We start from the raw sequence: 17973 nt of genomic DNA, 5'->3' as shown, positions 1-17973 counted from the left end.
AAGCACCTCTTTCTCACTAATTAGGGTGATTAGGTCAGCCAAAGATACCTTCATCTGTTTTTGTAGACCTTTTTTGTTGGGAGAGAATGCTCAGAACAAGCAATATCCTCAGTCAAGTCACAAAGCTGCTCACAGAAATGCCTTTGTGACATACAAGCTGTTTTAAATGAAAAAAAAAATCTTAAACAGCAGTTAGAAAGTTCTGTTCTAAAATGGAATAACATTCTCATCCAGGCTGGTTGGCTGTCATGGAAAAAAATGCAGCATCCTGTTTTTAGGTTTAAAAAAAATGCATACAACACACAAAAAAAAGACTGTGACATCAAACATTTTAATTATTATGTTTATTTTCCATGAGAAAATGTTAAATAGTTTTATAGGGAAAAGCATTTACAGATGGCAAAATAGAGTAATTCCCCACTCCATCCCATCCCCAAACCAGTACGATTTTGGTCAGTGATCTGGGAAGCCACTGCAATGATTTATAGAACCATGGTGCGTGGTCCAGTGAACATCACTGTTGTAAAATCTCCTTTTCATTGCTTTGTTAGTAAAAGTTAATCACCCATCCTGATCGTGTTTACACATAGGCATCAAAACCCAGGTAATGTTTGGAGCACAAGCTGAGATCACGCGGCAAAACTTCAGCAATGCTGGACTTCATCCTATTAATGCTGTGGGATAGGGTAATTTATCTCATCAACTAATTCAAACACTCTGGTAATCCAATTACTCTCTAGTGCAAGTTTAACTGCTGTATGTAGATTAAATGCTGCAAGAGGTATTGCCTATCTCACTTGAGCTGGCCTAGTTCAAGTGAGCAGTCATATGGCAAAATGAGTGCTACTGTGAGGCACACAAGAGTCCTCACCCACATTTCGGCACTTCTGAGAAATTTACCCTCTGTGCATAGCAGTTGACAAACACCTCTCCCAGCAGCAGGTAGCTGTGGTTGCTGGCTCGCAAGCAAGCTGGCTGAGCTCAGACACCTAAAGGAATCGCTGCTCCCAGCTCTCCACTCCCCTTCTCTGCCAGGGGAGGGGATGGTCGAGCAGAACACGAAGCAGATTCTTCACTTCTCAAATTTACAGCACTGGTTTTATTTCTCACACTGCAAAATGTGGGGATACAGCAACTGCTCCATGTGGGATGCATTTGCCTGCCAAAAAAACACCAGCTTCTGGAAGAACTGGTGGTAGTAACCGTTATGACCATCCTGGTTTAAGCTACACACTCCTGTAAGATCAAGAGCTCATGAACGAGAACAATATTGGCTCAAAAACGTATAAGCCGGTTTTAGATCTGTATTTATATATACTTTGCGAAGTCTGTCTCTTAAAGGTCTAACTTTTGCTGTGTTCAAATAAAACGGAGCCCATGAGCATCATTGCACAGCTGCACAAGCCAACCTACCTATGCCAGTGTTGTTCCAGCTCTCCCCCTCAGCTGCCCACTCCCCTGTCCTCCCCAGTGCAGTTAGTGGGACCTGGCCCCGTAGTTAGCCACCACAACAAGCTGTCCCTTAAACCAACACACCAGGAGTGCTCTTCTGCCAGTCTAACTCCCTCAACTGGCTCCTGGCACAATTGGTTGAACAAGAGTGCGGGCATAAAGCAGGGCACTAGAGAGGTAGGAGCACAGTGCTGCCAACTTAATTTGACTTCCTTTATGCCGGAAATTGATCCTAATCATGATAAGCATCTACTTGGACTGTACTGCTCACAAAAACTACTGTTGGTGCAAAAGTCAGGGCAGAAAAGCATAGCTGGGAATGGGGGAGAGTATGGCAGCCTGAGTTGAGACTGCCCTGGGTTCCGTTCCTAAATTAAACAGGAGTTCTTCCAGTTTTCCCCAATAACTTTTTAAGGTATATATCCTGCAACTGTGTGCCACACAAGTTATTGGCACAGCAAACAAAACACAGGAAAGTGCCCTATTCTAGCAAGGAGCTTTTCATGTAGGTCAACTCCCAGAAAGACTTCTGGAAAAGAGAATGGGAACAACAAAGCCAGAAGACTGTGGGCAGGCACTGACTGAGGGCTGTAATCATTCCAGAAAGTATGTGTATTTATCAGCAGAGTGCAATTTCCTTTGATACAGACCCCAAGGATGAACTCTTTGTGCACGTACTTTATACCTGTTTTGTCACTGGCAATATAAATACTCCCTTATTATTATTTAAACTTTGCAAGTATAATTTACTTCCTACTTTTTTTCATCTCTGCTTCCTTTTTGCATCTGCTTTATTGTGGACAATGAAATCAGATGCTCTCTCATGTATTTCTTTTTGTGAGATTTAATCCAATACCGGTTGAAAACAATTACGTCCTTTCCCTCAAATTCAATAACATTGGATCTGATCCCCTCATCAATGTCTCTCTCTAGTTTTCAGGGTGATGTTTTTTGTTTGCTTGTTTTTTCAGTTCTACAACACTGAATTAATAATTGTACCAAACTAAACAATGAAGAGTCATGGAAAATGTCACATGGAATTAAAAGATGTTAACTCCTCACACTTCCACTGGAAGATCTCAAAGCATTTTATTAACATTACATAGGTCTTGTGACATCCCTTAAATATAACTATCTCCATTTTACAGATTAGAAAATTTATGAACAGATAAGAAGCTTAAGCCCCAATCCTTAATCATCTAAAATGCTAGCCACGAGTGTTGTTTCTATTTAAACTGATAAAGCTCAGTTAATTCAGCTTGAAAAGATAATTTATTTAAAATTCACTAGCTTTCGCTATGAATATCTTTTAATTCCTACAAACAGGCAGAATTTAAATTTAAATAAAAGTGATCAAAAATATGTACCCTTGTGTAAGAGGAATGAGTAGACTGTCTACTTATGAACCTGTACTGGTTGCTGTTTAGACAGGTGGACTCATTATTTATTGCTTATTACAGTCTTTGCACTATATAATACATTTCACATTTGCACAACCAAGTATTTTGATTATCTAGCCCAACTGCACTGAGCTTTAAGGGTCTCAAACTATTTAGTTGTGCAAATCACATTAGACTACTGTTATGTTTCAGTAAACTCTCCTAAAATAATGTTCTTTACAAAGTCAAGCGTTCAGAAGTTAAAAAAAGTTTTAATGAGGGCTGACAAGTGTGCAGATGGTACAGCTCTTATTTGCTTGTTATGTTTTACCTTTGCCACCCCTGCCTCATTTAGGATACAGACTGCACTGTGTTCAGTGAATGGTTTCTTTGACTAAATTTTTAACTTTACCTTACCTTTTAACTGTGGCTCTGACCTCATTTAAGGAGCAACCTAAACATTAATTTGAACAGAAAACTGTTAGTTTTACCAAACTGAATCAAAGAGAGCACATTCTTCTCCTTGATGCCCATGTGAGATACAAGTTGGGCAACTTTTGGCCATAGCATAATTGAGTCATAATAAATGTCAGCATGCTTGATAATAAGTGTATAATTCAAGGTAAATTTTCAGATATAATTTCCCACATTAAAATTGTGATAATTCAAACAACAAAACACAACAAACAAACAACAACAAACCAACAACCCAAGCCATAGGAATTCTGGTTAAATTGACTATTTATAAAATCAACAGAAAGAAAGACATGACCATAGGTGATCTCCTGCTGAGCTAATGCCATAGACAACTGTAGAAACAGTTATAATCTATCTGAACCACCTGGGATGGGTATCACTATTTGTCACCTTTGAAACAGTTAAGTCTCCTGAATTCAGTACAGGAAGAGTACTGTAGTTTGGTGCTTACACCACTGTCCCTCTTGGCATGCTCCTTCCTCTCATCACCTCTGTAACAACTTATTCATGGTCTTTCTCCTTCGCTTGAAAGAGCTTAATCTTCTTTAGTTTCCAGACCTAACTCTCTTCTCTTCCTTCTTCTATCAGAACTTGCCATACGCTTTTCATGTGCTTCTCCCATAATCACACCTTTGTGTCTTTCTTCCTGATCTTCATTCCTGCAATGTCTGATCTTACAGGTTATTACTATTCCTCACTTAGGAGCAGAAGGCTAGTACTATCCTTGAAGAACTATATGACAAATACTGTTATCTGTATCACCATCAGGTGGAAATCCTTAAGCTGAGTGACCAACGGATCTTATTAAAACAAATCTTTTCTGTCATATGTGTATAAGCTCTTGTGAGGCCCCACTGAGGATACTGTGTTCAGCTCTGGGGCCCCCAGCACAAGAAGGAGATAGATGTACTAGAACAAGTCCAGAGGAGGGCCACAAAGATGACCAGAAGGCTGGAGCACCTCTCCTACGAAGAGAAGCTGCGGAAGGTGGGGATGTTTAGCATGGAGAAAAAAAGGCTCCAGGGAAACCTCATTGTGGCCTTCCAGTACCTAAAAGGGGCCTACAAGAAACCTGGGGAGGGACTCTGTCAGGGAGTATAGTGGTAGGATAAGGAGTAATGGTTTTATACTAAAAAAGTGTAAGTTTAGATTAGATATTCAGAATAAATTCTTTACTCGGGGGTGGTGAGGCACAGGGAGAGGTTGCTCAGAGAAGCTGTGGATGCCCCATCCCTGGAGGTGCTGAAGGCCAGGCTGGATGGGGCTTTGGGCAACCTGGTCTGGTGGGAGTTGTCCCTACACATGGCAGGTGGTTGGAACTGGGTTTAAGGTCCCTTCCAACCCAAACCGTTCTGTGATTCTATAATAATGTGTCTGTGTGTGTATAAATATATATAAATCTTATAGGCATCTGTGATATCTATAAGTATATAAATTAGCGTATATAGAAATATTACATATATGCACACTTCCCAACATTCACAGTAACATATTGTCTATAACAGTAAGCAATAATGAAATGGAAATAGCAATTTCTCCACCTGTGTACATGTGCATATTGAGATCAATTATACAAACGAGTCAGTCCTGCCTGTAAGTGTAATTGGTTACCAACCCTTGCCTGCTGAGGAAGTTGGAGGTGAGGCAAGCTTAGCTCTCAGACATCATGCTCCAGGAGATTTAAAAAATCTCGAGTCAAAATCTTCCTCTTACTGCAATCACGAGTGAAGTTTCCACTGACTTCAGGTGTAACTAACAGAAAGCATGTCAATTTATCACACTCTATGTTGCCTTGAACTGTAGCCCTCATTTACCTGAGTAAATTTTACTCATCCAAGGGATCCCACAAACGTGTATTTTTAGCCCAATATAAATAACAGTAAACCCAATCAAAATAACAGTCTACCTCAAAAGGCAGTTTCCATCACTTCCTAACTGCCTCCTCAAAAGAGAAGTCTTAGTGACATTCAGCAGCTACAAACCTCAAGCAATTTAAAAAACCATCCTCTTATTTAAAGAGTAATGTGAGATTCTGGATATTCTCCAGTCATTAGTTTTGCCCGTCCAAGAGAAGCAAGAGAGAATTCCGATTTTTAATTTTTCTCTGACCCAGTAAGAGCTAAAATTGCCTACTGCTCCCTGTCTGCACATACCGCCACACTGGGGCTTTGAAGTGGCATCTACTTCATGCCAAGACATAAACTGCTGCCTTGCTTGCCTTCATATTGAAACACTGAGGCAGGGAACGGGGTGAAGCCCTTGAGATAATGCCATCTCCTGTTTGATTTTACTTAATTTTGAAAGCCCTATGGGCAGAAAGTATACAACCAGTGCCCTGAGAACAGATTTTCTGAGATGCAGCATGGAGAATATGTTGCTGAAGGAAAAAATTCCAGCCATCATTCCTACATTGGCCCAAATACTTCCACATCACATCTAGTTCTCCATGTTTTTTGCTGTTTGTGGTATTTGTTGTTTATGAATATCTTTCAGTTGCTAGCATAATACAGGCACATGAGATTTTGTCAACACACTGCATGGTACAGTCCTGTCAAATCTGTAACATGAACCTTTCCAAAAGCTGACTGAAAACCCAGTTACACCAATAGAAATTCTTTCCAATATCCCATATTCTGTCTTAGAAGAAATGCTTTCTTCAGCTGCATCCATACTTAGCAAGTTTTGGCCCTGTTAAGAGAATAAGCAATACATGCAATGACCATCATACTGTCTCCCATGGTCTCAGAACAAGAGATTAGCCTCCTGCATGTGAGATACACGTACACACACCGTTCTGCAATGTAAATATATCTGTCTGAGTTGTCCGAGGAAGAGGATTTCCTGTAGGAATTTTATTTTGTACGGATGTTTTCCCCATTCTCATATTAGATAAGCAAGTTTCTTCTGCTGTGTCAATTAACCAGCAACAAGGGGCGACTTGCCAAGTAAATGCATCTTTTTAATCTCTGCTGGCCCTGGATCTGTTTCCTCAAGAAATAAAAGGATAACCTTTTTTTTTTTTTTTCTGAAACAACCAGCTGAAGCAGGATGAACACAATCCAAATTAGTTTTCATTTCAAATTCCAGCCTCACAGGAAAGACGTATACAAATGTAAGTGGTTCCATACCTTCCTTACATAGAGCTTAAAAACAAAGGAGTATCTCCCTACAGCTCTGGGGTTTCCTGACAGCAAAATAGCCCCCAGGCACGTCAAGATATGCTTTCAGTGCAAGCTAACCCGATTTGCACTGAATAGCTATAGCTCATTCGTGATGCAGCTGGGGCTGGCACCCTGTCTGTTTCTGGGATTTCTGAGGACACAATCCCTTAGTGCTGCAGAAACAGCACGATTTATCCCTATCATTTCTCTGTATGGAATTATGTGAGGAGGTCATCTGTGTTTCTGGCCAAGACAGAGGAGGAACTGCAGGAGGACACTGGAAGTCAACATAAATGACTTATGTGTACTCCTGCCAGCACTACCAGTATTACTAGTAGGCAATCAGTATGAATGAAAGATGTATCTAGCTCAAAACAGGCTACTAGCATAAGACCAGTACAGCCAGACTTGGAAGAAAAAGTTCTGATGGTAGACAAGAGAGTAAACGACAATAACATCTAAACAAGGCTATGAACTAAATTTGCCTTGAAGATGTACTCAAAATTTTCACTCTGTAGAGATTAGTCAGTATGGTCAATTAGGTGCCACTTTCACCTAGCCAAAGGTTACATCTTAGAGAGCCACAAGGGGTAAAACTCCAATATAACAAGTAGATGGAAGTTAATTTGGGAACCTTTCATTTACTTTTAAAACTTACAATTCATGTCATCCAGATTTACTTTCTTTTCATTTCTCCAGCTTAGAGAACCAGACTTGCTATTTCTTAGGTGAAAGTTGAGACATTCAGATATTACATAACTCCCAGAATTTCACTTTTACAGAAAAAAAAAATAAAGGCAGTAAATACTGTGATGGTTGGCAAAATTCATGTAACCTTACAAATGCAAGCTGGTCATACACTGAATGTACAAAGGAATACAAAAGCTTCCAAAACCTGAAATTAATACCCTATATCACTATATTTGCACAATCCCACACAGATTAGTGAAATTTTACAGCATAGTGGGATAGATCATTAAATCCTTATTAAAAATAGAGCATACGGACTCTTTAGAGAAAATAAAAACAGTCTACTAAATAATGAAAAAATATAAGTAGTTCCCAAACTTGCGTATAAAATCATGTTCTATTCACCAAGACACGCACTGAATTTGTGGTTTGTATAATTTAGATGATTAGAATGTTTTTGTGTTTTACTAGCTGAGTTTTACATTACTTTATGTTATTAAACATAAGAACAGCATTTACAGTATAAAGCTTGGGTACACACTACATGGTTATCTAGCAGGATGTTATCTAAACAATGAAATAAAAATGATTTTTTGTAAGGATAATTTAAAAGTCTATATAGAAGATATTCAACACAAGATACATTAGGCACTCTAGCGAATCAATTGCGCTAGTAGATTTCTTTTTTCAAAAAGAACTATTAAATATAAAGTTCTGTGACTGAACTTAGAGTGGGGACTTTAATTATTTAACTGTTACCTCCTCCTGCATTGAACTTTTCCCATGCCCTACAACATTTATAGAGATACTTCATTTGTGCCGATAATTAACTTCCACTTTTCAATACATAATTATATACAGTCATGTATTCAATTGACCAAAAGAGCTCCCGGTTACATGATCTATGGACTACATTGATCTTTCACCACTGACTCTATTACTCTTCTGACGATTCATAGTGCAAATTCTCCTAACATTCATGGATTTCTCTTTGCACACTGGTGCTCCTCATTTTGAAGAAAAGATTTATCACAAAATAAAACTCTAACCTTGGAAAAATAGACAAGGAAATCTACATTATTTTTTTAGCTTCCAGATCTGAAAGGCAGTGATGCATAACTGCAGTTGAAATAAATGAAAAAAATCAGTTGTCTAAATTTTAAGTCTTCCAAAAGAGTGGCTCTGTGTTTCCTCTCTGCTTCAGTATGCTCTATTGACAGTAATCACAATGCAAGACCACAAGTCCAAGTGGTAACCTTTGCAGAAAATTAAAAACTACTACTTCTTGTTATGGTTTGCTGTATTAGCTTTCTGCTGGATCAGGTTGGTGATCTACTCATCACAGAACGGATGCCGTTATGCAGGAGGCAGTGGAAAACAGACATGGCTGAGATAACTGAGAAGACAAAGTATCACTTGAAAATTAGCTATAAGGTAGTTGAGATAGACTCTGCTTCCCAGTAATTACCTCCTTCTTAAGAGTAATAAACGCAGCTATGCATTGAGAGTACACAGGGGCAAAATCAGAGACTCAATGTAAAGTGCTCAACATATTCTGCTGTAACGCGAACAATACTGTAGCTCTCGTGCATATAAATGCAGCAAACTTCAGGGAAAGAGGTAACATCCCTTATTACCAACTGGTGTTGCTGTACCGCACCTGAAAAAGGCATTTTGTGACTCAGAGTTTGTTTATTTAAACCTATAGCATAATTTGAAAGCCAGATTTTTATTACAGTTCTGAAATTATTTAATGTTTTCTGTCCATTACATCAACTGTTAGGCATCTCCAGTGTTCAGGTGCTCAATCTAAGATGCCTTCACCCTGAATAACTTTATCTGAAGTCAGTGCCAGTGGTACCTGTGGATTCCTCACACCTGTGGAAGGACTTGAGGGACTAAGCTATCAAAAACAACACAAGCAAATTAAGTATATGCAAGTAACAAAGCAGGTACTTTTGGAAATGCTGAGCTCAATTTCTTTGTGCCTCATTTCCTCCTTTTGTAAAAGAAATATGAATGTGTGTTTTGCCTTGGTATTATATGAATTGATGTCATGCTTGTATGATTGTATTGAGGCTGCTAAAGATAGCATAATGTAAGAAATACTGTATTTAACGTGAATATATCAGATATAAATTTGTAAAAAATGACTGCAAAATGACACATGCATTGTTATTTAATGGCTTAACAATTTAACATAAGGTAATGTGTGGTGACAGTTTGGGGAATGTCTGTATACAGTAATAAAAATACTGATTATTCTGAAGAATTCAGTGCATATCTGACCATGTACCTCCCTAAAGGTAGAACATTCAGGAGTCATTAACTAGGAAGAACTTTGCCCTAGAAATATGATAAAAGTACTAGGAAAGCTGAAGGAAACTGGAAGCAAGGCAAGAGTTATCAGGCTTAGGAGAACTTTTTGATTGCAGTAGTAGAAGAAATTGTGGTGGGGTTGTCACAGGGTACCCAGAGGAAAAGGATGGTTTCTTTTTGCCTTCTGAGTAAATATAGCATGTTTTAGAAGTTACACTGAAAAACAACAGAGTTCCATTCTGTAATTGTTATCAGTTGCTGGGTTTAAAATATAAAACAGTGGACTCCTGAGAGTTCAGAAGAGCCTATTAGGGACATTTTGGGAGGTTAATATTGGTTTTCTAACCTAAAGGCACGGAAGACAGTGGACAGAGAACTTGTACTGTGGAAACGAATCTGAAAAGCCCATAGATGCTCCATGAACTCTGATAAAGCTCAAGTTGAGAAAAGCATAGCATCAAATATCTGAATCCCCAAATAGAAGTTGGGGATTTTTCTGGAGAAAGCTTGGACAGAGCTCTGACACACAGAGACATACATGCATGATTGGGTTCAGTTTCCTAAGCGTGACTTTCTACAGTCACTTGAGATGTCCCAAGATTTTGGGGATATCTGCAAAGGGATGGCAAACATGATGCAAAACCTTTAGGGAGCGCAGTCAGGATGTCCAGAGCACCTCAGGTGGCACCAAGCACCTGTGTTTAGCTGACTGAATCCTAGCCCTCCATCTTGCTCATTTTCAGAAGGAACATAATTCAGTCACAGCATTTTCTTTCAGACTGTTCTTCAAGCCTATCCAATAGGGGATTGAAGGGGCTGAGCAGCCAGTATGAAGGCAGTGGTAGCAAATCTGATCCTCGTTCTCCTGCTGGGCATGACCACATATGCTTCTCACCTCTGAACAGACCAAACTTCTGTCCCCATGAAGGCAAGGTTTGTTTCATAACCCAAGCCATTGGCTATTAGGAGAAGACAGAGACACTTCCAACATTCCTGAGAACATGTAGCATACAGTCCAGTGTTTCTTAGTTAAAAAATAATACTTTCAACATCAAAAGAATATCATATATAATGAATATTAAATGAACAAATTGCATATTTTCGGTGACAGGCTCAGGACAGAAGCTGAGTAAGGTTTTTCCTTGCCAAGAATCAAACAGTTTTTGTGTATGTCAAATACCGTGCCTAAATTATTTCTGCCATCTAACATCTAAGACCTTTTCAAGCATTATCCTCAAAGCTATTACTGCATTTCTTACTAGTTGTCACCAAAGGACCACGTGCATACCTGCCGATGTTTCTCTGAATTTGTCACTGGTCTTCTTCTTCCTCCATTTCCAAGGTTTAAAGATTTTGCCGATGGTAGAGAGTTTGCCCTTTCTCTTGAAGGGAGGAGTTTGGGATCCTGGGGCTGGTCCATCCGAGTTAGCGATTGAAGCCTTATCCAAGCCATCAACTGCATAAACAAAAAAAGCAAAGGTAACTGAAGGGTGGAAAATAAAGTGGTAGCTAACAGGTAAAGCGCTCCATTATCAGACTGCAAAAGGCTGTGTGGCGGTCCCCATTTTTCTCCTCCAGAAGGCAGTCAACAGGCATTTTATCACACCTGCAGTCAGAAGCCAGTCCTCACCTTAGCTAGCCCCATGCTTCACTTCTGCTCAGCATCCCCACTAGAGCCAGCCAGAGCAGGCTGCTCACAATGTGCCTCTGGCATGTGCGCGTTTCTCTGGTTCTTCATCTCTGTTGAAGTACTCCTTTCAACACATGTTTATGTGACATTTTCTCTGTCTTTGGTAAAGCTGAATAACTAGCTATCATGATACAGAAAACAAAATCCGCACAATGTAAAAACATAAACCGTTTCTTTGGAGTAAAGCAAATCCCCTTTTAAAAGAGCTCTAATGATAACTGTGCTGGCAGCAGAATGGAAATAGTTCAGTTTGATATCCCTGGTAATCAGTCGCGCACAGTGGAGCATGCCATGAGTCAGGCTTTATACTAAGAAAATGTATTTAACAATTAGCTTTTGGGCTGTAGCCAAAATATAAGGAAGGATCACTTTTCTGCAAAAACATATTGAGTGATATCAAAGCCAGTATTTATAATCAATGGCTGTAACATTGAGTTTTGTGAACCAAATCAGTGCTCGTTGAACAACACGCAGCAGCACAGAGTTAAAATAAATTTCCCAGAAATTTCCCTGAGAAGTCTACTATTATCTATTTCTATATAAGAACTAAGGTTTCTTCGAGCATTCCACTCCTGATCCTGCAAACACTTCAAATGGGCTTAATTTTATTCACGTGAGTAGCTTCACTGAAGTAACCGCGATTACTTACGTACATAAAATTAATCACAGGCTTAAATGTTTGCAGCATAATGGCTCTGTAATTGCTGTCATTCACCTAAACATTCCAATTATAACCAGTTTGGAACAGAGCTGATGCCACTGTCAACAGTAATAATGATAATCATAGACCATTAAATAAGAAAGTGCTATTCAAAGAACAAAATATCGCTGCTCCCATTTTACAGATGGAAAATATGAGGCATGGAACAGTTAAGTTTTTAATTTCATGTCTGTCAAAATGGCTTCCTAAATCCTGGTACTGTATCTTAGCTGCTAAGAAGATATGTATTCAGACACATAACATCATGGTGAAATCTTATTACTCTGTTTCTCAGACAAATGGCATTTAATGAGACCTATATTTGTCCTAGACTTCAGATTGATATAGGATGCTAAAAAAAATCTTTTCTGTGAGAAAGCTGATGTCATGCAATCAGAGTCCAAAAAACTTCATTCCCAATGTCTTGAAATGAAGTACTGGGAAAAAAAGATCCATTGTATAACTTAACTGAAATCTATGAAGTTAAAAACCAGAGATGAATTTGTATGAAAATGATAGCATTCAAATCAATAAATCTGAGTTATGCCATAAAATGCAACAAATTCTGTACTGTCAGAGAGACAGAGCAAACAGCTTAAGAAAACTTTTCCAGCAGAAATTACTGTTATTCAGATACATCAACATTTAAAGTTATTTTTCAAGTGTTTTCCTTGGGTACTTTCTGGCCTGTAACACAGAGATAAGATGGAAGAAAGGTGCTGAAATGGGCTTGAAATGTAAAAAGCCAAGATTTTCGTAAGGGCCAGTCTAGGTCTACCCATCACATGGGTACAAAACCCCATCTTCCTTGCTTGCACATCCTGGAAAACGTTATCAGGGTGATCCTTCGGGAGGTTTAAGATGACGCTCCTGTGCAATGGATGAGCCCCTAAGAGGTGGGTCGGAGAGTCTGAGCAAGAGGTGGGGATCAGAAGACCACCAACGCAAGCCAGCAAGGAGCTTGGCAGGAAGAGAGAGACATGGGACAGCAGCAGGACCTCTGCAGGGGTGTCCTGTCTGGAATTAGGGATTGCATTTCTTTCTAGGTTTCCAGTCACTGCCTGTGGAGTTTATAATCCTGTACTGAATACTGAAGCCTCTGCTGCAAACTGTGGACCTAATGGAGAAGTACAATTACTTGAAGGGTAGTTACAAAGATAAGAGAACTGAATTTTTCTTGGCAATTCCAGGCGACACAACGAGGTGCAAGGGCCACAGATGGTGGCTGGAGAGAGCCAGGCTGGACATAAAGAATGCACTTCCAGGAGGAGGGTGCAGGCTGGGGAATCCCTGCCTTCGGAGGTTTCCAGGGCTTAGTCAGGGCTGTCCTCATCTCCTGTCAGGAGTAATCCTGCTCAGAGAGGCTGGACTAACTCACCTCCCAGTCAATGCTTCTGCAGTGCTGAGGGATGTGGAAAACCACGGTTGCTTGTGAAATCTGTGCTAGCAAACCCAAAGACTCAGGAGCGAGGTGCTGAAGGAAAGAGATGAGGATCTGGTAGCTGAAGAGCTTTGTCCCGGGACAGGAGCCAAGCATTATCTCATTTGCAGAGGCAGTCCATGAGTTCATTAGTGAAAGGCTACCCGCTCCTTGGCTGCAGCAGGACAAAACCCATGTTCTTGTCTTCACTGGCTTTGAAAGGCTGGGTTATTGATGTGAAGAGCCTGCGCCCTGGTGATAGACAGCACAGTCTTTATAAATACTAGAACATAGCTCTTTTCAACTCCTCCTGGGTCATGGAGTCCAGCCTGGTGCAGGCAACCACTTTCACAAAAGGCTCATCTGAATTTTTTCTCCTGTGCCTGCCAGAGGGAATGGAGGATTATGGTTCCAATAGTTCCCCACAGAGAAACATGGATTTGGATCACTCCTTCCCTCTGCTGAAAACATTTAACTCTGAAATAATGATATTCATCCCAGCTAAAGAAATCTGTCTGCTTCAAATTAGCCAGCATACCAAATAAAAAAAAAAAAAAAAGGATCAATTCAGTGGTGAATACTTCTGTCTAGGAAGACTGCAACTCTTGAAAAGGGGATTCAACAGTAACTCCTTCTGACCATAAAACACGAGGAGTTCATTTATCAAATGAGCTCCGTAAGTGCTCATAATTAGGAATTTACTCATCCATTGACCTTGTACCACTTCCTTCATTTGGAAAAAAAGGATCTAAATACGTATCTGAAAAGAAAGAATAAGCATGGCCAAACATCATGGGTTGGTTTTAGAAATAATCTGAGATAAAGTAACACTTCTAGGAAAAAGGACGTATTTAAATTCAAAAGCAATAGTAAAGTAGCATATTTTAGCAATTAATAAGTTGCCTAGAGGAAAAAAAAAGAATTTCAGCAATGACGTTCCACAGCATATATGGAAAGATCTTTTCAAAAGCTATTAGTTCTCATCTTCGAAACACTCAGCAGGAAATTGGTGTTTAAGATTTACACTGTTTGCTTTATAGGTCATGTATTATTTAGGAATAAAGGAGTGTATTTTTCACCTCAGAGAGCTTATGTACCTTCTATTAATCATTATAAGTGCTATACGCTTTCACTCAGATGAAAGGAAACACCTTAGTTTTCCAAGATTAGAGGAATTTAGTCACTTGTGTTATTCTTTCTATTTGTACAGTGTCTTGAAGACCTCCCTTCTTCCCACCATCGTCAGAAAGCCAATGAGTCATTCCACTGCCTTCAACAAACATAATTTTTAAGTTTGACATTAGGACTTTTGAGTATACTACCTGCATAGTCTATTTTGTTATATCGCTGTCCTTTATCCTAGATGCAGATTTTCCATCTGAAGGATAAGTGTCTGATTATACTGAATGTTGGAGAAAATGTAAGAAGGTTCATTTAAATGAAGTTTGCTTTTAAAAAATAAATAGCTTTATTGTTGGCTAGCCAGACACATTTTGGAGTTTGCGTACTATTTCACTGGACTTCCTTTATGGAAACTAGTGACAATGCTGCAATGCCATTCGTGCTTTGATTCTGGGGGACAAAAAACGGTGGGCTGGAGAATTATACACACGTTCTTCTGAACTGAGAGTCCAAGAATAAGAAGGTTACAAAATGGAGTTTGAAAAACACAGTTTAAAACAAAACAAAACAAAAAAGTAGGGAGGGTTATCACTGGAACTTTACACATTAATATTCTAGCTCTAGGTTCCTGGATGAGTTCTGTGCTGATGCTCCCCAAACACTCACTGTAAGCAACAGCATGCCTCTGTCAGTCTTTCTGCTTGCATCAGGACTTTGCTTCCGAAGGGAACCTCCAGACTGCTTCCACTTGCTAAGCTTTGGTTTGTATTTCACAGCAGCTATGAAGAGCATGAACAAGTTTTGTTAAGCATGCAACTGAACTGGAAGATGAACTCCAGGAGGGCATCTTGTGCTCCCTGTGCTGAGGAGCAATCAGTCTGGGGTACCAGGCTACAGCCAGCTAAAACCAAAACAGCTGCAACTGTTTTACTTTACACACTCGTTCCCACCACACCGCAATACCTGCCAATGTAGACATAGTCTGAACAAAATGAGACAATGCACTGGTACCAGCAGTGCTTCAGTCAAGGAATTTGAAAGGTTCAAGGCATTTGATTCTGCACTGCTTGACACATCTATTTCTGACCTTTCTTGTAAGCTGGAGGGTGGCATTTAAATCAGTATCATCAGGGACCTCTCACTCTAGGTAGCAGAAGATGCAAGGGAAATAAATCAAAAATCATCATCCTGTAAGTCTATTAACCACTCCTGTTGATGTCATCCCAAGCATTATATCAATCTCCAAGAGGAAATTCTGTTGTAAAAGACCAACTACAACACTGAGACACTGCAAAGCCAAATCTCACTGGCACAGGCTCGATGAAAGAAATAAAAAGCCCTTCCCTGAGCTTGCAGGCAGCCAGCAAAGATTAGATTGGTTTAGGGATGACCTTAACTTTCCTATAAACAACCAAAGATGGAAATGCCTGAACGCATCTGATCCTAGGAAGGCTACTTGGAAAAAACAACTTTGATCTCTGTAGCTGCCTGGGAGACACTTTTCTGCTCTGAATGATCTCCAGAGGTGTTGTGTGGCTGCAGCAGCAGCATGGATTATATGCAGTTTTTCCATAGCATGGTGCATTTCAGCACTGCGATGTTCACGTCAGCACTGAAACACACAAATACCTTCTTCAGGTAAGAACTTAGAACTCACTTTACAAAATGCAACAAAAACTATCCATCAAATTGTTTCAAGCAAGTCTACTATAAATACCTTTGAAATAAATAGCTGTGATTCTACTGGTTCCATGCCTTTTGGTCTAGAATGCATTTAGGCCATTTCTTTTTAAAGATTTGCTTTAAAGATAATTCATGAACAGAAAAAGGGGGCTAACCTTATGCAATAGGTTGTGCTGTACTTTTTATTCTTGGCAGTGAAAGTGGAAAGCCAGTAGAAGAATCTACCCTCACTACTGGATAATCAGAGTCATGCAGATTATATAAAAAAATATATATGATGTTGTTATGGCATTCTTATTCTAGTAGAACCACATTTTAATAGGTAATGGATCATAATTTGTTGCTTGTAGTTTATTGCTAGTAACTTCTGTCAGTGATGATTTAACAAAGATAAAACCCAAGTAGCTTAAGTAGCTGGTAGGTGTATACTCGGATTTTCTTTTAAAGAGTCCTTTACTGAATCTGAATAGCTTTAATTAGTCCATATTCCCATTTAGTCCCAAGGAGAAGGAGTTTATTAGGTAGACTTTGCTGTGAGTATGAAATATCCTACAAAACTGCTGTTTAATAATTCTCATCTGAAAGGTGGTTTAAATAACAAGTACACTGGAATCAATGCCTCTAAGCAAATTTTAATTAGTTTATTCTTGTCACAATGATACTTGTTATCCTGGAGTAAAAAAGCTCTTAGGGCTACACCCAACAACAGAAATAAGGCAGAACTTAGGTCCCTATGCCAAGAGTTGTGCTATTGGGAACCTGAGGAACTCTGATCAGAAGTGCCCTGACTCTGAAAGTGCAGGTGCTGCAAGTCATGAGATTAAAATTATCTGAAAACTCTGCTTTACTGCACATAAAATATAAGCCCAAACCAGACTCTCACAGCAGACTGGCTTTGGTGATGAAGGAATTTTCTTCTTTGCTCTTCCATCTGCTCATTCCTGACCCTAAAAAAATATTCCATCCTTTCAGTTGTAAAAAATGCAACTGTTCATTGGGCTTGATCTCAAGTAGATCTCAATGATCCAGACAAAAATTGTCTCCCCTTTCTACCCTCTTTCCTTTTTTGAAAGATTACTTTTAATCTGGGTCACTGTAGTGATATAGTCTTCAGCACAATCCTACAAATGCTTGAAGTGTCAGGATCGGATAAGGAGAGAGCTGTGGCATGGGCCAGATTGGACTGGGCAGACAGCCTAAATCAGCTGCAGCCAGAATACCATGAAACTGTAGCCATGGACCTGACAGCACTAAACAGCCTAGCACATACCATGTGCCTGAGCCCAGATTAATCCACTAAATGAGCATATATTTGCCTAGAGTATTTACAGGGCAGGCAGAAGACTTGGGTTCCTCCTCCTCCTTCCCAAATGAATAGCATTGCAACCTCCTGTCCTTTCCTTCTCAAGGAACACCCTACCTGGGAGTGTAATGGTCCTCTGCAAAAAGCAGTTTGGAGGCCATTCAGCCAACAGCAAGAGCCGGAAGAAGGAAGAAGATGCTGTACTTGGGTAGCTAAATTAATTAATTTATAGAGATATAGGAAATCACATGTACATCATTGATGCAATAAGTATGGGCCTTCTGCAAGAAAAATTGTTGCTCTGCTTAGATGAGAATATACAACACCACTTGAATCACCAAGTAGGAAAAGGCACAGAACCAAGTGCTCCACTGACACCGACATGCTGTGGTAGGACCAGTACCTATTACCTTCACTGGCACTGGGTATCTCACTTGCAATATTAATGTGGTATCACCCCATCACCCTTAAATTGTGTCAATATAACCTTTGCTGCAATACTCAGGGGATTGCCATATCTAATCATGAATGAATTGAGAAATGCAACAGAAGATGCAATGGCTTCAGTTGAAGGCTA

The 17973-nt window shown here is 39.6% G+C and overlaps 1 protein-coding gene across 3 annotated transcripts in view; it reads right to left on the bottom strand.

The window, feature by feature from the left end:
• The window catches only part of PHACTR2 (phosphatase and actin regulator 2), a 134060-nt gene that overhangs the window by 38869 nt on the left and 77218 nt on the right, over window positions 1-17973 (bottom strand). For all 3 annotated transcript variants that reach the window (XM_035538779.2, XM_035538778.2, XM_035538780.2), the window contains exon 2: window positions 10767-10934. In XM_035538779.2, coding sequence (XP_035394672.1) covers window positions 10767-10934 — 168 coding nt within the window. The remainder of the gene's footprint in view (window positions 1-10766; window positions 10935-17973) is intronic.

The sequence above is a fragment of the Cygnus atratus genome, chromosome 3, assembly GCF_013377495.2.
Source record: "Cygnus atratus isolate AKBS03 ecotype Queensland, Australia chromosome 3, CAtr_DNAZoo_HiC_assembly, whole genome shotgun sequence".
Lineage (NCBI taxonomy): Eukaryota > Metazoa > Chordata > Aves > Anseriformes > Anatidae > Cygnus > Cygnus atratus.
Note: the sequence above shows the minus strand (reverse complement) of the source record. Positions and strands in the feature narration are given on the sequence as shown.